Source organism: Acanthochromis polyacanthus, chromosome 3 (assembly GCF_021347895.1).
Source record: "Acanthochromis polyacanthus isolate Apoly-LR-REF ecotype Palm Island chromosome 3, KAUST_Apoly_ChrSc, whole genome shotgun sequence".
In the NCBI taxonomy this organism is placed as follows: Eukaryota; Metazoa; Chordata; class Actinopteri; family Pomacentridae; genus Acanthochromis; species Acanthochromis polyacanthus.
In genome coordinates this window covers 13,438,637-13,458,326 of record NC_067115.1, presented here as the reverse complement: position 1 = coordinate 13,458,326, position 19,690 = coordinate 13,438,637, and the positions used below count along the sequence as shown (strand labels likewise).

The 19,690-nt window shown below is 38.9% G+C and overlaps 2 protein-coding genes across 2 annotated transcripts; one reads left to right on the top strand and one right to left on the bottom strand.

Moving 5' to 3' along the window:
* Positions 1–173: 173 nt before the first annotated feature.
* tmc5 (transmembrane channel like 5) lies at positions 174–10,361 on the bottom strand. Its single transcript, XM_022205547.2, has 20 exons — positions 9,794–10,361; positions 9,134–9,318; positions 8,876–8,947; positions 6,543–6,659; positions 6,302–6,404; positions 5,875–5,956; positions 5,513–5,773; positions 4,729–4,865; positions 4,467–4,611; positions 4,128–4,280; positions 3,650–3,816; positions 3,239–3,314; positions 3,057–3,154; positions 2,869–2,964; positions 2,693–2,768; positions 2,019–2,152; positions 1,699–1,872; positions 1,460–1,538; positions 1,214–1,306; positions 174–1,120 (listed from the first exon to the last, which is right to left on the bottom strand). The coding sequence occupies exons 1-20, from the start codon at positions 9,865–9,867 to the stop codon at positions 515–517; spliced, it is 2,928 nt and encodes a 975-aa protein (XP_022061239.2). The 5' UTR covers positions 9,868–10,361; the 3' UTR covers positions 174–514.
* Positions 10,362–12,347: 1,986 nt separating this feature from the next.
* Positions 12,348–19,690, top strand: LOC110958859 (transmembrane channel-like protein 7). Its single transcript, XM_022205575.2, has 16 exons — positions 12,348–12,507; positions 13,726–13,993; positions 14,127–14,275; positions 14,452–14,607; positions 14,693–14,778; positions 14,868–15,013; positions 15,089–15,236; positions 15,631–15,807; positions 16,030–16,175; positions 16,270–16,381; positions 16,774–16,871; positions 17,714–17,897; positions 18,012–18,142; positions 18,391–18,546; positions 18,641–18,719; positions 18,837–19,690. The coding sequence occupies exons 1-16, from the start codon at positions 12,492–12,494 to the stop codon at positions 19,032–19,034; spliced, it is 2,250 nt and encodes a 749-aa protein (XP_022061267.1). The 5' UTR covers positions 12,348–12,491; the 3' UTR covers positions 19,035–19,690.

Below are 19,690 nucleotides of genomic sequence, written 5' to 3'. Positions count from 1 at the left end.
AACATTTGCTGCAGTGTTTTGTGGGAGAAAAAAATGTGTCTGTAGAGCTAAGTTTCACACGCCCTACAGAGGGCAGTGTTGTTTGCAAAATTATCTCACTCCATCAATGGTGGTGACTAATTTTGCAGAAGCATGCGACCCTAATGAGGATAAAGCAGTGTGTAGACAATGGATATACGGTGATATTTATTTTTACATACTATTGACAACTTTTGTTTATGATACACAAATAATATTACAAATGGCACAAGATGAGGCCTAGTGTTCATTTACTGATTTATGAAGTTTATAAAAAGTGCATGAAGAGGTGGACCTGCACTCTCTCATAGCCTTTCTCTTGCATGTACAGCAGGACTGGGTGTGTCACAGTCTGGACAAATTACCTCACCTCTGGACTGATGCTAATTCACTGTGGGTGACAACATAAAGTGCAGTTTGTTAGTCTTAAAAGTGCGTACAAATGTTCTTTTCACGTCTGCTTTTCTCTCCGCGGCTTAAAAGTTGGAGCCCTTGTTCAGTATCCGTCATCATATTCATTCTGGGCCTGCTGTCGGGCCAACATGGCCTGGATGAGAGCACTAGAGCCTGGAGGAGCAGCGCTTTGTGGTGGAGCAGGGACCCACTGAATCCTGTCTTCTTCCTCTGCTCTCTGCCTGGCCTGCATGACTTGCATCATAACGCTTGACACCGGAGATTGCAGGTCATCCGTATCGTGCCCTCTCTCGGCCTCTGCTCTTTGCCTGGCTTGCATGGCCTGCATGACGGCGCTGGAACCGCTGACAGGGTTTTCAGAAAAACTTGCTGTGCTGTAGTATTCATCCCTCTCCTGAGCCTCGACCCTCTGCCTGGCTGCAAGGGCCTGCACCAGGGCGTCTGAAGATGAAGAGTTTTCATCGGGCGTGTGGTACAAATCATCCTGCTCTCTCTCAGCTCTCTGCCGGGCCAACATGGCCTGCATCACCGCACTGGAGGCTGAGATGTCGGAGGGAGCGGGCACTCCTTCAGCGCTGTGTCTGTCCCCCTCTTCTTCAAACTGCCGGCGAGCAAGTAACGCCTGAACCATGGCGTTTGAGTTGGAATGACTGCTCGTGGAGTGGTTATCTGAATGTCGTTTGGTGTGCTGAAGAAGAGAAGAAAACATTTGATGTACTTGATAACAAACTTGTGGAAGCAAGATGGAGCTAGCACAAAAAAAAACCCTGTCACAACAAACCTCTTTTTGCTTCTTTTGTTTGGGATTTCTGTTGGGGTGAGATTTCTGGAGGTTCTGCAGCTTGTCTAGCAAAAAGGATTTGTCTTTCCCCTCCTGGAGGGAGAGAAATGAAACGGCAGAGAAAGACTTTGAAAAAACAGACAACATGTGACGTTCAAGTGAATCCCAGCTTAAACGGGCACCCACTTATTCCCAAAGGTTGAAAAAATACATTCAAAACAAAACAAACACACATATTTAACTCACATTTATAATCTGTTGTCTCAGGAGTCTGATAAGCTCCTGGCGGCCTTTAGTGACTTGCCAAAAGATGTAAATGATGACACTGACCAGGATTTGCATAATGAAACAAAGATGCAAAAGATACACATGAATACACACACAAACATACTTAAATGCAAAACATGGCTTAAAACACGATTTTATCAACGTCAACACAATAGAGCACTTGCAACACAAACGCCACACTTGCAGTTTGTACTTACATGATGATCAGTGTCACAAGAAAATAGAAGAGTTCACTCCTGATGACGTTATGGTAGATCCAGACCGTCCAGTGAGAATGAGAGGGTCCCTCCAGTTCTGTCATCCAGACTTCAACCACAGCAAAGGTGTTGTTGAGTCCCCGAAAAGGGCCACACTGCTCAGACGGACTCAGTCTACAAAGCAGGACAAGGCAAACAAAACGAGGATGAATGAATTTACTGCGTTGATAAATAGCGCAGCATGTGCTAAATTCTTCTCAGAGGGGAAACAGCTTGTAGAACATATTTTGCTTGTCTCTATTTGAGTCGTGCGCTCTTACGTCCAGGCAGTGTATGCAACCACTGACAGGGCTCCCACGAAGAAAGGGAAGAAGAGCAGAAAGATGAAGATAGTTTGCATCTGAGCTGCCCTGCCTGATCGCCGAGGAGGCTGGCAGTTCTGGATCAGGCTGAACTGGGGAGGTTCAAAAGAAATAGACATGTGGACAACCCCATATATACACCCATACAAACACCATTATTTACAAAATGTTCTTGCAAATACTCATGTAGTGCCATCACAAAACTGTGAGTTCACTGCCGCCCCAACGTCGCCTCTACTTCAGTCCATAATAAAAAAAAAACATCAGGGCTTTGACTAGCACTGCTTCAAAGGTCATTCAGTGTGTTCATTAAACATTCAGCAACACCACATCCAACGTGGATCAAATTACAAATCATACTGAAGTCATTTAATTTTCTGGGATTGATTGACCTTGTCTGGTGCAATTCAAGCCTAATGATTGCTGCATGAAAACCTTGGCTATCCTTTCCATGACACAAAATAAAGCATGCAGTCCATGTGCTGAGAGGATTTTAATTAATTATTGACCTACATGCTCAAATAGAGTAACACGAGCCTTAAAGACTACATTGAGCAGCTTTGGCAGCAGTAGCATTGTGTTGGCCTTGTGCAGTGCGTCACCTCTAAAACACCTTGAAAACATGCATTTACCTTCTTTAAGTAAAACAGGAGAAAGAATTTGAGAATCTGGATGGCAGGCAGGAGAGGAGCGAAGTAGATGCCAATCCTATGGAAAGAAAATAAGGCAGAATCTAACTTTAAATTGGCCCTGATACCAAGAGACTCACTGTTTGATTCTCACTAAGTGCTGAATGAATTGTGCTTACCAGGCCAGCGTCTGTGTGTAGATGAGGTCGAGGACATTCCTGGCGACGTCAAATTCTGGAACCCCCAGACTTGTTAGTAATCTGGTCCCAATTACACTGTTAAAGAGAAATGAATTACAACTAAGGTAAAACTCTGTAATTCAAGTGACTCTTAAGAGCACAAACAGACTTGAAGTTGTGTAACTCACTTGCTAAGAAACTCCCCAAAGAAGGATCCCAACATCAGAAATAGAAAATCAAAGATGACCAGACGGTACAAAGCTTGTCCTACCATGGACTCCCAGCACTGGAGGGACAACAAGGTCATGAATGAGTGTTTGTAGAGGTTTACTGATGAAATTTAAACTGGGTTATTTTCAGTCAAACGTACCGAAAACTTCTCAGCCACCACATTCATCCAGTAGTAACATAAAACTGCCAGAATGACCAATCTGAGGAAGACATTTCTGCAAATGGGAAAAAATAAGAACAGATCTTAAGCATTACTGGTCGTTAAATTAAGAGTTTGGGGAATTATTTGCTTTCTTCTAAGAACAAGATGAGATCATGAATGATGTTTTTACATCATATTTACTTCTTGTGTCATTACTATCACTCAATAGCATAGCTGAAATACAAATATACAAACAATTATATAAATATATTTGTGCTATGCATGGTAAACCGTTTCCAATCTTTATGCTCAGCAGCTGCTGATTCTAGATACTTGAGAGTTATATCAAGTTCTAAATGACACTATAAAAGCATTTCCAAACATTAAAAAGAAAAAAAAAACCCTGACCTTACTACCAGAGCGTAGATCTGTTGGCGCTGACTGGAGTAGTGTTCAAATTTGTTGAAGAGGGAGTAAAAAAGTGGGATGACGAGGTTGATCAGAGACACCACGAAGGGAACCAGGAGAGTCTCTGCCTCTTGACTCAGAGACCAGTTTCTAGTATCTGTTGTCCGCTACAAAGATAACAGAGGTTATCTGTCAACAAATGTAGTTCACACTGTATGACGTAGTAGTACGTGCAATGAAATGAATCAAACATTGCCCTGCTGGTAAGTGACTCAAAACATGACATCCAGTAAGTGTATGACACACCTTGACATGGATTTTAAAGACTTTTTTTTGGTTACACTGGTGTTAACGACAACAAGACTTACATTTCTCAGAATAAGAGGAAACATTTTTGTATTGAGTGTAGACAACAACCAAGCAAAGCAAGTATTCTAATTGAACTTTAAGCCTAATAAGTCGATCTTGACTTGTGTACCTTCTGTTCGTACTGGCAGAGATAGTAGATGCTGGCTCCACAACCGACAGCCAAGCCGGTGGAGAGAAGCCAGGAACCGAAATGAACCCCATAGTGCCTCAGTTTCTCAGAGAGCGTTAGAAGTTCCTCTTGGGCTTTTTCTGATAAAGATTCCTGGAGAAAAAGAGGGCAAACATGGTGATAATAATAATAATGACACTTATTGAAATTAAACTCTTAAAGCTAATTGATAGAAATATCATATACAGCTATAGTTTTTTTTAATATTCTACTTTATATATCTTTCTTGATTTGTTGTCTTAATCAACACAAATAGGTCTGAAACACAGTATCAGTCACCTGGAGCTGGACACGGAGGTTGTTCCTGCGCTGTCTCACTGCCCTCTCATTGGTCACACTAAAGTCCCAACTGCATAGAAGTTGCCATGCGCTGTTCGAAACAGAGTCTGCTAGAACGTAGTTCTGCCTAAATGAGCTTGCCATGCTGCATGAGGATAAAACAGGATAAAACAGATTGCAAAAATCACTACATACCAAGAAGAAAATTCAGGTTAATCTATGGAATCGCTACTGGAGAAGTCAAGCAGATGACTGAACTGACCTGAAAATAAGTGCGATGCCACACAGCACCATATAGACTGCAATGGTGAAGAAATAGGCTAGCTGCATGTCGTATACCTGACCCACAGTAGCATTGCTGTAGCCACCATAGTACATGACAGTATACGTGAAATACCCCTAGAGAAGCCAAAAAATCATCCAGTCAGTGCAGAAAGAACAATTAGAGTCTAATAAAATATTACATAATGTACGTCAGCGGTGGCTGTCACTTTAAGTCAGCATCTCAGTTGAATTTGCTTATTTTAGTTAAGCTCAACAAGCGGTGCACTATTATCTTACCAAGCTGGTAATGCTGATGTGTTAGAAAACAGCCTCCTATTCATATATACAGCAGATACACAGCACCATTCCCATTTATTGGAACGTAGTAGATATAAGTTTAGGATTGATTCAGTTTTTATCTCTCTTTTGGTCTCCACCACCTACCAAGGGAAATATCTGGCTCTTTAGATTCTAAATGCCCGATTTTGTTCACCAGTTACTTAATAACTGTGCCTATTAGCTGTTAGATGCTAAGAAAATAGTGTGAAGTCAGGTATTTTTTATTTTCTTTTGTGAAAACAAATGCTTGATGTGGACCCAGAATAATATAGATGAGAGCAGTGAGAGTGAACCAAAAGCTCTAAATAGTCCTTTTATCTGTTGTGAAATCAAATCATAGATTAAAGTAGCTTCACATTATTATTATTAGAAATGGAAAAAAATGAATCAATGTACTGTATTATACTATATTTGTAATAGATGTGATAAATGCCTCCACTTACAGCTCCAGACAGTAGCTCCAGTCCTCTGAAGCTCACATTTGGGGGTATGTTTGGTGAGTGGTCGGAAACAAGCAGCGGTATGGTAATGAAGCCAAAGTTGACCATGAAGGAGAAAATGTTAAACATGAGAAGCCACTTGAGGAACACGAAATAGGAGAGCACACTGGAGCCAAACTTGCCACCGATCTCTTTCATGATGCCTTGCCACAGTTCCAGAGTCTGCCTGGCCGACTTTATGCTGTAACCAGCCCTTCGAAAAGACTGAAACAGCAGCTTGTCACACATATGTAATACAGGCACAGGCTACAAATCATAGCTAAAAATGCAGCATTTTGTTTTATGATGGAAAATGAAACACTCACCACTGACACATTTTCAGAGCAATCTGCAAAACATGTGAACTGCCGCGATTTGTTGAAAGACTTTAATGCCTCTACTTGGCTCCTGTGAAGGTCATTTATAAGAAAAATTAATATGTTAGTGACATAACCCTTTAAAGTTCACAATTTTCTCCTTATCAGCAACAATAGCATAGGTATTTAGTCTGCAGAAAACCCTTTGGACTTTTATTTTATAGTTTCTTGTGTAAGAAGAGAGCAGTATGTTTACTAACGTATAAGTCTTCCTCCAAAGAGCTAGATTGCAACACCACCAGGCGGCACTCGAAATAACACCAAGTCTTTGCTTATTTTATGGTTCCCAGCAGGGTGTAATGGTTAACTAAATGCCTTGAACAACACTGGAAAGGCCTCGCTTATCACCTTCAACTATTCGTGACTTCATACACACCGGATATGCTTCTTCTCTTCAAAGCTCATTGGAAGGTCCAGAATGGCCCGGGTCCGGTCTCGTGCGGACATAGCAACAAGTTCTTCGACAAGGTCTTGTTCCTCTGTCAGACACAAGATGACAAGACAAAGTGCTGCCTGTTATCTTTGCAAAAACTGCCGTCCAGAATGCATATCGGGTGTCCTGGCTGATATTGTGCATGTCCAACGGGTATAATCCGACACCCACTACAGGCACTTACCATTTTCCATCTCATTCCTGATGGCATCCTCTGTGAAAGCTACATGTGCAGGATCTGTGTCAGGAAACATGCTCATCCTTCTCACTGTCATTCTTCTCCATCTCATTGTCATGTTACCTGCATGAATGACCAAAAAAAAGTGGATTTCTGTTCAAATGTGAAGAGATAACGGGGATAAGATGCTTTTATTCATTACCTTCTGCTCTCTACAGTGTCCTGATTAGCTGCACAGAAATTTAAGATACAAGTATGACTGTACCATAAATATACTTGCAAAAAGCTCTGCTGATAGTTTTATAGGACACAGCACAGTTTACAGTTGACTGTTTGCTGCTGTGAATGACATTAAACTTGTCTTTACCTGAGCTCTTGTTCTGACTAAACCTGCGATACTAAAACTATCAGCGTCCATAAAAGTGGCATTGTGTCAGCTGTGCTACTACTGTAACTGCTGTCAGTTACATGATAATGTTTGCAATGACAGCACTAACAACTTAACAATGTTGGTACAATGTTCACAAAGAGTTTGGTGTATTAGTCTAATAACATTTGCTAATTAATTAAGTTCATTTCAGTTCAAACTACTTGGGGAAATTAGTTTGGAGTTTGAAATATTTTCATTTCATGCCAAAAAATTCTAGTTTCTTCAAAAAAAAGTATGTTTATTCACAATTAAAGTTTTATTTGTGATATTTTGCTGTTTATTTTTGTTGTTTTATTGTGTTACTTAAAAAATATCAGTCTTGTCAAAATTTTAAATTCTAGACAATTACAGATTTATTTTTACAGTGTAGTACAGTTGTGAACAAAAGTATACATACATTCGTAAAGACCAAGTATGTCCTGGTCTTTACACAAATGGCTCTTCTTCGATTTATCATTGGTCTTCTGTAAATATGACAACATCTGCTGGGTCAAAAATAAACATACAGCAATTTGAATGACCATTTTTAGTGATATAGAAAGCTGTGTTAATGTTTTTTTCATGGCGTTAACTTGATTGACTACAGCTGCTGACATCTCTGAGCTTATTTAAATATGGGCCCATTTGACACAATCATACTCATAGACTCAGCCACAAACACTATTGGAAAGTCTGAGGGGCTCAGCAAAACTCTGAAAAAGCATATCGCTGACTTGAACGAGTCAAGGTCTTTTACCCCAAGGACACCGTGCCTACTGATAAGCATGGTGGTGGCAGTATTATGCTCTGGTGTTTTACACAGAGTAAATGGAATGTTACCTTTAAATTCTTCAGGAAAAACCTAAAATCCTCTGTAGTCAATTGTAATGACTCATGGCAAGTTAAGTGGTCAGTAGTAGATTTTGCCATATTTCAAGAAGACTTAATAAATCTACAAAAAAAACCGAAAATGCATGAGTTTTTAAAAAAAAAAGATGCATGTGTTTCAATCATTCCATCATAAAAAAACAGAGCTATAGGAGTCATTATAAATTCAATGCCATTATATAAATGGTTGTTCGTTTATGACTGTAGAACTAGCATAAAACATAAAATAAAGCTGTGGAAATATCATTAGATATATGTATGTATCCCTTATATTTATTTATTTTGTTGCATACCATGGATACTATATGTTTTTTATTCCGATTTTTGTTGCCATTTTAACAACTGGAGAAGCACAACAGATGAAGATTTTGGGCAAACTCTGGCTCATTTTAAGTGTTTTTTACAGTCAGTTACGGAGCTGTGTCTGTCAAATATATGAATAAAATGAAATGGAAAGCGTAATTATGGGAATCATGAATATCTGTATCAAATTTCATGGCAATCCAGACTATAGCTGAAAGACTGACACTGCACAATACTGCTTGTCTGTCCAAAAATGTAAACATGTCATGGTGAAAGCTTGATCTCTAACCTAATGACGTAGTGAGAAATTATACAAAGGTTTAATTATGATACAGCACAATGGACACAATGCAAATGGAAAAGCCTGACATGAAAAAATAATTATTCTGATTTGTTTTTGTTCTCAACAGAAGCTGGCATACAACCCTTAGTTTATGTCAGATGGAGGTAACATTACTCCAACGATCCTCTGCCTTCTGTTTAGTTTTCATTAAACTGCCTTGTTCTCCTTGTCATGTATTGTACTGTTATCTACAGCTTCCATTAATAGTGGTATAATAATAGCTGGTAATAAAAGTCAACAGGTCAACATGATCTGAATATTTATTTTTAAAATGTCTTTACAGCTTCATGTGCATTTAGCACTACCATGTCTCCAGTATGGGACCTTAGGAAGAAAAAGAAATGCAAATGTATGAGGAAGTTACTGTTTAACGAGAAAAGTTAGTTAAACCATTACCTGACGTTGAAGAAGGAAGCTGAAAACGTGACGATGGATCATGCTGTGAGCCAGTGTGAAATCTACTGCGATCTGAAAGGTGTTTTTCAAAAAGTGAGAGGAAGTGTCAACAGAAGTGCCTCTTAGCAACACACAGAGACAAGTACAAAACATGCATTGTCTGGCAGTGATCAATGTTTTTCTTCCATACATGCATTAGTATCTGAGCAAATGAAGACATAATAATGTTTAAATTAAATTTAGATTGGGTCCACTAACTCAGGTTGTGCTGCCGTGTGGAGATGGGGCCCATGGGGGTGTTTTCTCCCGTCTGCCTGAAGCTCTCCCCCTGCCACGGTGCCCTCCCTAAAGCACCATCACTGGGGGTCCGGTCAGGAAACTCACCCCACGAGGCCGGGTCTTGGCTGGCATAGGGGTTAGTGTGGTGGGTTTTACTTGAATGCCTAGATGATAGTATGCACAGAATAAATAACATGTAGCATGCTAAACTGACAGGGTTATCATTCAGTTTATGACATACAATAAAACAGTTATCAGGAACTGGAATTTGAATTCTTGTCTGTGGATGTGTTTTATTATCAAACAGGTGATTTTTAAGGACACATGATTCATCAAGGAAGTGCAGAACTAACTTACTGTAAGGGTTCATTCGAAACTTTACAATCTACAGGTTAGACGTTAAAACATAACCAAAAGTTTAAAATTCAATTGAACCAGCTTCGGATAGGAAAAATATCATATCCATCCATGTAGTTCCATAAGGACACTGTGTTTATTTTTGCAAAGTACAGTATATTCAGTATCCCAGCACAAACTCTTTCTTTGATAAATTGTAGTGTTTTTTTTTCAGTAAAAAATGCTACATTGATACACGTTTGAAGAATAAACCGCATTTTCTGTTATGATATTACCACATACCTTCTATCCATCTCCAGAGTCTCGCTGTCATGGTAGGCATGGTTGAAAAATCCTCCGTTGCTGTAACTTGTCATGAGATTCTTCAAATTGATCCGTTTTTTTGAGAGGCAGCAAAGATTCCTCAGCTCACTTTCTCCTCAATATGCAGCTGCTTCAGTCCTGGTTCACTAATAAAAACTAGGAAAAAAAACTATTGAATAAGCAAACATATGACTATACGATTGTGCCTAAAGCTGTCACGGGGAAGATAAGTGCGATTGCCTTCATCATTGATTTGTTCTCTTTTTAGTTTTAATGTAATCTAAACAAGAAGCATCACACGTTTAGGCTAAGCGTTTTTTTGTAAAGTGGCAGCTCTACTGTCAGAGGGAAGCATGTGTAATTTAACCTCTGGTTCCAATCATCATCTGTTCATCTTTAATTCATTAAGGAGGTTTGGTTTCCATCACATGGAGAAGCTCTATGCTTCTCACACAAAGCCATTACAGTAAAGCAAGACAAAAAGACCAATCTGAATGACAATAAACTGACAACAGGAGACAAAAAAAATTAAACAACTGTTGAAATAAGAACATGTACTAGTGGTGTATAATTGGACATCAATTCTACTTAACTGTTAAGATAAAACATTTTCTTAAACTATATCCTGTTCTGTTATCAAATGTATCTTACCTGTGTGTTAATGGAGAGCAAAAACACAGAAGTAAATCCTGAAAAATGTTTTAAGAATCCCTCTAGCAGTCTGTAAGCCCTGAGGACAACATGTGAATGAATCAGTTTTAAAAACACCGTCAGTGACATAAAAGACTGATTGTGTGCCTACCAGGAAGTGTGAGCTGAGCTAATAAAGGTAAAGTCCGCTTGGGAATAGGACATGGAAATCCTATGTGGGCTCTTTGTTATGTCATATCAATAATTAAACTCTTTGGACTAACAATAAAGATTGGCATCCTTAATAAGAGTGAAGGTGGGTGTCTGAGAGTCCAGCTTAGTGCAGGTTGACATGAAGTGGTGCTGCTCAGTTACCATAAAAAATAACAATATTAACAATAGTACTAACTTTATTTATAAAGCAGTTTGAAGAACAAGAGCTTTAAAAAAAAGTCCACTAACAGAAGCAGGATAGCTAGAAAGTCCACAAGTCAATAATCACATCAAATCAGATCAGGTCAAGACACTGGTATTTATATGGCACATATTAACCAACAGCTGCTCAGTCAAACTGCTTTCCAGTAGAGAAATAGGACTGGTCTTGAAAATTTACCCAACGAGTTTAAATATTGAGGTTAAGACCCTGCAGTATTATTTGAAATACAAATTTGCCAAACTAAATTAAAGATTAATCTTAAGACCCTGTAATATTTTATAATTATGCATTTTTTTCCTGCCTCATTTAAAAATTTTACTTATAGCCCTGCAGAAATACAAACTTACCCGACTGAATTCAATATTAAGGTTAAAACCCCACAATATTATTCACTATGCAAATGAAGTCCACCAATTAGTTATTACAGGTAGGATCCCACAATATTATATGCGTAAAAAACAAATTACTTGTCTAATTTTGATTATTAATTAAGGTTAACATTCTACAAAATTCTGCTTGGAAACCGATTGTGTGCAAGCATCCCAAAGCATGAAACATGAATGAAAAAAAAACAAATAACCAGCAACCCAGTGATCCCTAGAGGATCAAGCAGAAAAACTTCCTTGGTTTCAGCAGCATCAATTTCTATCCCTCTTTAAAAAGGTAGACTGTGTAAGTTTTATAACTTATTATTTTCTATGTCTGTAATTTAAATATTAGTGAAAATAAATTACTAGTAGAGTAACTTTTGCCCTCCACACATCAATTTTAAATTAATTGGCAATAATTCGACACTTAAAAAGTTCTAATTCCTGCATGCTTTATCTAACGGTGATGTTGAAGTAAAAGTAAAAGCGAGATCAAATTTTCAAAATAAAGTTGAATTTATGCATGAATAACAACCCAGCAAACTGGACGTTCTCTGACACCTCAGTGAACAGTAACCATGAGGAAATGTTCAGGCAATGTTCCCCGGGATGTTCTCTAAAGGTTCCCTATAGGCTGCTGTTTGCTGAGAAGTGTATAAACTCAAATGACTCTTTTAGTAAGATCCCCTTTTCTTTATTGTTTTTTATAATAACTCAGTTGTAGTCCATCAAGATTTGATTGAATTGAATTGAATTTGCTTGTTTTATATCTATATAGATAGATAGATAGATAGATAGATAGATAGATAGATAGATAGATAGATAGATAGATAGATAGATAGATAGATAGATAGACGATGCATAATGGATCATCATCATGCATAATATCTGCCCTATTTATCCTCTTCTTTTTCTAAATAGTTTATATTCGAGTGATTAAAAAGCTTTAAGATGATTGAGAAAATGAAAAACAATACCTCGAAATAGAATCAGATTCATTAAAATGGCTTGAAAACAAGTTCTAGCCACAGACTGTGTAGGAAAGGTTTCAGTCTTTGCTTCCAGCCGGTGGAAGTTGGAGCTGCGTCCGTATCAGGAAGTCATATCTGGGAAAGACTGGTATCTCCCTGACAGCTGGAGGGTCCACTCCCATACAGTAGACGAAGTCTGCCAGGCTAAATGTTGACTAACTTCTTTATAAACCTATAAATAACTGCACTTTATTCTTTCCGAAAAGGAAACAATGGAGACCGACCCAGGTAAATATAAAGTTTAGCGATACTTCGCTCCAACAAGTGAACCGAACTTCTTTCGGCATTAGCTAGCCTGCTAGTAATGCTAACCTCGGATCGAACAGCAGTTAACAACATGCCAAAAAGTTTGTCCTGCTGGTTAATGATTTGAGAAAAGCTCTTTGGAAGCTCACTGGGAGTATTGTTTGTTTATTTTGGTCTGAGTCTATGTACATTATCGAAACTCCGTTGTTGGCATGTTTACTTGCCGAGTCTGCTTCTTGGTTAGCTGCTGGTAAAATACAACAAAGAGGCAGAAACACATTAAGTAATCGTTGCTCGCATAAGAAACTATAGTTTAACTGTCTGAAGAAGCACCGTCTTGTCTTACTGTGTGTTTAAACTTATTCTCAGGGACAAGTGGGTTGCAATGAGGACTGGGACATTCTTTTTTTTTTTACTGGGAAATCTGGAAAAGTACACGGAATTAATGCTAGCTGTGAACGGTGCAGCCCAATCCCATAAGCTCACATGGCAACCTTTGACATCATAAACGTTGTCAAATCTGTTGCTGATGTTTGTTTTTTTTTGCAGTTTTTTCTTCATAATCCTCGAGTTATATGATCATTTTTGCCCAGCTTTTAATACACTGAATAATACAGATATCTTCAGTCCTACTGAAGATATTGAAATGCGGATAAAATCTCAATTGTGAGAGACTGAAATATTCAAAGCCTTAAAGCGCATCTTTCATAATATACTGTATACATATATATTATATAAGGTCTTTCTGTGGATACAGGGAAAGATTAATTCACAACTGTTCTTGGAAAGTGTGAAACAACTTAATTAAGAAAAGATAGGAAACTATTTCAAAACATGGAATATGAATATGCAGAAGCTGATCTGAACTAAAAGTCACAAAACTGCAGGCATTATTAGACCACATAGGATAGCATACCACAGCCATATAAGACTTGAGTAGAGCTGGAATTCTTGGAAGTTGCACTTTTGTTTTGTCTTGCTTTTTTCTGTCAAGATGTAATGTCAGCAACTGGCACTGAATAGCCTCATAGATATCATATTACAAGTATTTAGAAATGTTCAACAGTTTAGCGACAAAATAATGAATTTCTTTGTAATTTTTAACCATATTACGAATGTGTGCAGTGTAAAGTCTGGATTGTTCTAAATGGTTGCCTCTAGTAGAACAGTGTCAAACATTATTTTCTTTATCTTTCCAAGTGTTCTTCACTGATCGCAGTGGACGAATCACCAGTAACCCACTGCTGGACCAGCTCCCCAGCTACCAGTCCCTTCTGTACCGCAGAAAGTCGTCAGCTAGCAGCAACAAACGAAGGAACAGCTCCAGAGGGAGGCTCGGCTCCTCTAGCAGTGGGAAATGGGGCATGAGCACCTTCACCAGACCTTTAGAGAAACAGAAGAGTCAAGTGACGGAGCAGCAGCCCATCAGAGAACTCGCCAAGCCCATGGCTGAGAAACGCAGAGACAAGTACGAAGCACCTTCTCCATATTAAACAGATCACTTCACATGAGATTGAAAATGTACGCTTTTATTGCCTGTTTTGGCAAAGGTGGCTAGTCATGAGCTAAATTCTTTTTGTATTTGACTTTCATTGTGTTAGAACACAGCGCCTGGAAGAGGCTCAAGAGTTAAGCAACTGGAGACAGTGGAGGCGAAGCAGCCGCAGGTATCTGAGGAGGCTGAAGGATGATACCCAGGAATGGCTGAGCTCCATGAAGCTCTGGAGGGGCGACATCCACCTGATAGAAGGTGAGAAAAGGATAATTAGACGATCAGAAAACAGTATCCTTCGCATCGGGAGCATTTATTGACTCCTGTTTAGAGGTACTGACTGTAAAAAATATACATTTTCTGTACAAGAAAATGTACCAGTCAGGGTTTTGTTTAGAGTTGAGTTTTTCTTGTGTCTCTCTTTTATTCACTAGGGATGTTCGGCACAGGGATCCTGTCGTACTTCTCCTTCCTTCGCTTTCTGGTCGTGCTGAACTTAATTATCTTTCTAATCAAGTTCATCTTCGTCATGTTCCCCATCATCGTTGCTCCTTACGCTTCAGGAAATATCACTTACAACCTAAATGATGGTAAATCAACACTTATTTGTTTCATCCTGAGCATTAACGGTTTACAGTAAAGTCGAAAGCTCATATTCTTGGTGTTTTACTTCAGCTGGAGTGTGCAGCGTTTATCCAAGCAGCGCCCGTCGAGGTCTTGTCATCTTTCATGAGCACATTACAGATCTGCTCTCTGGTGGAGTAAGTCTTTGCACTTTGTGCTTAATGTTCTCTGGAAAACAAACCTCTCAGTATTGATTCTGCACTCACCTATTGTTCTCCACGGACAGGGCTTTCTGGAACAGACCTATCTTTTCTACGGCTTCTACAAGGTGGACAAGATCCATTTTACAAACGTCACTTATAATTTGGCTCTGGCATACCTGCTGTCCACCATAGCGTACCTCTCCCTCAGTCTTATCTGGATTGTTAAAAGGTACTGAAAATACAGGCTCATGGGGAGATACATTTGTTTTAAGGGAAGTGCTCTCAAATGTTTCTTTTCTTCCAGGTCTGCCAGAGGATTTAAACGTAACCTGGTTCAGGATGAGGATCGCTTTCAGAGTTTTTGCAACAAGATCTTTGCTGGCTGGGATTTCTGCATCACCAATGAGAACGCAGCAAGGCTGAAAAGGAGCAGTTTGCTTTATGAGCTCAGGGTTAGTTTATTATCCTGTGTTTATATACAAGGATTTCCCAGAAGCTGTAATGGAAGACAAACGGAGGGTCAATTTTTAACTGAATGGGGCTTTATACAGAAACTCTATCTTGGTTGATGGAAATATAAATGAACAGCTCAGAAAATAGGTGTGTTTTTTGCTCTAATATACAGATTGATTACCAGCCAATCAGATTTTTATTTAACTTAATGAATGTCAGCTCTGCTTTGTGAATCCTTTCAAAAATATCTTCCAGTTAATCTAGAATAATGTAGTTTTCTTCATTTAAAAAATAGTTGCATAATGTGTTTTCAGTGGTTTTTGGAAGTGTAATAAATGCTTCCATTACTTTTAGTCTTTGCTTGCCTGAAGTTGCATATTTGTGTGTTCACAGACGGATCTGGAGGAGGAAAGGATAAAACAGAAAATAGCAGATCGCACCCGCAAAGACAAGTGTCGGATTTATCTCATCCGTCTCATCCTCAACCTGTTTGTCATTGGTGTCCTGGCTGGTTGCTTCTACAGCATTTACATCGCCACCGTCTTCTCCCAGGAAGCACAAATGACAAAGGTAATTGTCACGTTTCTGATGTGCTCTCTGTTGCTGGCATGCCTGGATTATATTTTTATTTTTCTGTGCTATTCCACACGAAAAACGGACAGCATGTTTCATCTACTTCAGAAAAAGCATTTAATAAAACAGCTCATGATTCTTTAATGTCTTACATAGATATTAATAAAAACTGCAGACAACAAAGTATACACCCTTACTCTTACCTTCACTATTTTGCAGGTGAATTTCATTGTGGACCTCATCTACGAATATCTGCCCTCAATTGTTATCACGGTGGCCAACTTCATCACCCCCCTTCTCTTCTCCGTTATCATCAACTACGAGGACTACTCTCCTGCTTTTGAGATCCGCTTCACTCTCATGAGGTGCAGTGGATGTATTGATTGAATTCCTCATCCGTTTTATTGAAGGTGATCTTACCATGAAAAGTAATTCTCTCTTTCTTGTGCTTCTTCACAGGTGTGTTTTCATGCGGTTGACCAGTATTGCAGTTTTGCTCTTCTCTCTGTGGTCTCAGATAACTAATTGTGAAAAGGAGTGTGTCTGTGGCTACAACCATTTACTATATTCTGTGAGTGATACTTTTTTGTTATAATACAAAATATAATAGTTTCTTGTTGCAGTGCAAAGATTTGAGTGTCAAACTGGCTTCTGTCACAATGTTAGCTGTCGTCTGTGTAACATTTCCCTACCTAAAGGATCTTAAAGGTATTATTTTTGAGTGTTAATGATGTATATGGAATAGTGTGTGCTTATGTTATACGTCTAAAAACTTGCTGTTCAGTCCGTTTGTCAGTCAGCTAAGGCTTCAGCACAGGTGTATAAATGGAGTATCATATCCTGTCGTAAGCTGTGACATGTCTATGGGGTAGAATACGGTTAAAATCCAGTCGTGTGCAGTCCTGTTTTTAGAAGTAAGCACTTCTTATATGAGTCTCTGTATGTTTTTGTTGCTGTTGGCAGTGTTGGGAGACCCGTGTGGGCCAGGAGATGTACAAACTCACCATCTTTGACTTCATCACCATTGTTGCGGTCACCATCTTTGTGGAGTTTCCTCGCAAGTATGTCCTTACTTTCCCACAGTGAAAGAAATCTTTATCATCTCAAATCACCTTGCAGTAATTTTTCTTTTTCTGCTCTTTCATACTTCTACTGCACTGCATTTTAGAGGATAATATTGTACTTCTATACTTTTAAAATTGAAATTACAATTATTTGTAGAGTTTATGAAATACAACACATTGTTAAGGGTTAAGCCAGTGTTTAATCAGAGGACTTTGGCTTATACATCCCATAAAAACCACTGTCTAACTACCTACTTGTGAGATTATTACACAGTTTATTTAAATCACTCTTATGACATCTCAAGAGCTACAATAGCTCATATTTTAACAAAGGTACAGATGGGACCCAAACATGAAAAATCTATCATTTTTTTTCTGTGTCTTCATTGCACATCTTCTTTCATGACCCGTCTGATATATCTGGCGATGCTTTGGCTGAGAAAAAACTGGACTAAACAGGCCTACTGTAGAGAAAATAGTTGAAACTAGCTCAGCCTGTTGCAGCTCTAGTAGTTTAACTCTGCTGAACCATTGGTACATCATTAGTTATCATGTAATTGATCACTAATGATTACAGAAGATAACATTCCCACATGTGGTTATTTTTAGTTTTGAGGTAAATTTAGCCCAAATTAACACTTCTGTTTACTTCAGTAGGATCTTATATTGCAGAACTTTTACTGTAATGGAGTGGTTTTTTACATTGTGAAAAACATTCAGTCTCTGTTTCAGTCTCTGTTTGAACATCTTGATCATCCATTTTTTTAGTGGAAACTTCTCTCATTATCTTCACTTCCGCCATTTTTAATTCTGTCCTTGTGTTTTCCTGTCCTGCCCAGGCTGCTTGTGAAGCACTGTGACTGTGGCCTGGCGAAGTGGTGGGGCCAGCAGGAGTTTGCTATTCCTCAGAACGTGTTAGAGATCGTCTACGGTCAGACCATCTGCTGGATCGGCACATTCTTCTGCCCGATGCTGCCTGCCATCTGCACCATCAAATACTTCTTTATTTTCTACATCAAAAAGGTCCGTTTTGTTGTGCCCCCAAGCTTTCTTTTCTTCCAAGACTCAAAATCAGAAATAGGAATTCTGTTTTTAGTGGCTCTAAGTCACAGTGTTTGACCTGGTTTTTTTTGCTAGGTATCGTTGATCAAGAACTGCCGTCCAGCCACACGCCCATTCCGAGCATCCAGCTCCAACTTCTTCTTCCTCGGTGTGCTGCTGATCGGCCTGGCTCTTGCCTGTCTTCCTGTCACAGTTAGTGTAGCACAGTGAGTATGGACCATTTCATTTTTTTTAACTTCAGTCTGTTGGGTAATATTTCTGCTTCTCTGGAGCTTTAAAGTATCTTCAAGTAAAAGTATTCATCTCAGAATTCAAAATTTTTACTTAATTTAAGTCTATGACTGAACATTTCCAAATAGTCATTTTGATTTTTGACAAGTTTCTGAGTACGTTTTGAACCACTTAATACTGTCATTTATGTGTATACACTCATTTGCCTTTCCTTTTTGCACAGAATAAACTGTTCCCATGCTTGTGGACCATTTGTTAATTTCAATACCTCCTGGGAGGTGCTGCCAACTACAGTATCCCAGCTACCCAGTGGAGCCCAAAACCTCCTCTTTGCTCTCTCATCAGAGGCCTTTGCTGTCTCCTTCTTTGTTGTTACATGGTACGTGTTTCAGCCAGGTATTTTGGCCTTTACTAAACATTTTTTCCTCTCTCTGGCTGTAATTGTAACAGTATTTCCATGTTTTTTTCTCCAGTTTGGCCATGTTTTATGTGATTGCTTTAGCGGGAGCACACAAGAGAGTCATTAACCAGCTAAGGGAGCAGCTAGCTATGGTAGGTTTAGTCTGTTTTCAGGTTTGCTTCCTTTACTCTTCATTCAGTGACCATGTTTGATTATCATATGCACTTTAAAACTGAAATCTACTGTCTTTGTGTCACCTCGTTTTTCAGGAGGGTCGTGACAAACGATTCCTGATCCAGAAGTTGTGCCAGGCCCAGAGGCTCTCCCCTGTCAGATCCCCGGTGTCCAAATCTCAGCCCCGCAGAGGCAGCAGAAGCAGCCCCAGCTACCACACCAGCTTCTCCAGCAATTTCAATGAGGGAGTGTTCCTGGCACACTCACCTCCTGACTCGTCCACACATGTGTGAGGCAGGTGCCCAACTGTAGAGAACAAAGTGTACAGGACTTGCAAGCTGTTTCAATTATTTCTTTAAGTGTTAATTCTTATTTGTTTTACTGTGAAAACACCACATTTTGGGTGCTACTCTGAACCTGCTGACAGTGTTCTATCGTTGACAATACGAAAATTGTAAAACTATTAAGAAGCAGCACTATTTTTAAACTAAAACAATCATTCCTGGTCACCTGTGGTGTTTTCTCATACTGTGCGTACTGTCATTTTTTCCTTCTGAGAAGGACTTGCTTTAAACTACTGTACTTTCTAAATTTTATGCACTTTAAATGTGTTAACACTAGATTTTCCTACTACTTCTATGTTAGTAGTGCTGTGTATTTGTTGTATGTATGTTTTACATCTAGCACTCTATAGCATTGTGAATCACTCTGTTGCATAATAATGAAAATAACTAACTTCAAAATACTAAACTGTAACAATATTTTTTAACAAAAGTGTGACTGTATCTTCAACATATCTTTTGGATGGTGGGTGTTTTGTTACTATTGATAATGTTTTGGTCAGACTTAAGGGAAAATGCTGTGTAACTTATGATGCCTTGATATGACTGTGGTGACTACTTTTAATGTGAAACCATAGACATAAAAAAATAAATATTTGTTTTTTTTT

What these genes read in the sequence shown, in the direction of transcription:
- tmc5 (XM_022205547.2), bottom strand. Translation starts at nt 9,867, where the DNA reads ATGACAAGTTACAGCAACGGAGGATTTTTCAACCATGCCTACCATGAC. An exon ending in GCTCTGAAAATGTGTCAGTG is followed by an intron (nt 5,774 to 5,874) that starts GTGAGTGTTTCA and finishes CTGCTGTTTCAG; the next exon opens with TCTTTTCGAAGGGCTGGTTA. An exon ending in CTTGTGACACTGATCATCAT is followed by an intron (nt 1,539 to 1,698) that starts GTAAGTACAAAC and finishes AATCCTGGTCAG; the next exon opens with TGTCATCATTTACATCTTTT.
- LOC110958859 (XM_022205575.2), top strand. An exon ending in CTTATCTGGATTGTTAAAAG is followed by an intron (nt 15,014 to 15,088) that starts GTACTGAAAATA and finishes CTTTTCTTCCAG; the next exon opens with GTCTGCCAGAGGATTTAAAC. An exon ending in AGGAAGCACAAATGACAAAG is followed by an intron (nt 15,808 to 16,029) that starts GTAATTGTCACG and finishes ACTATTTTGCAG; the next exon opens with GTGAATTTCATTGTGGACCT.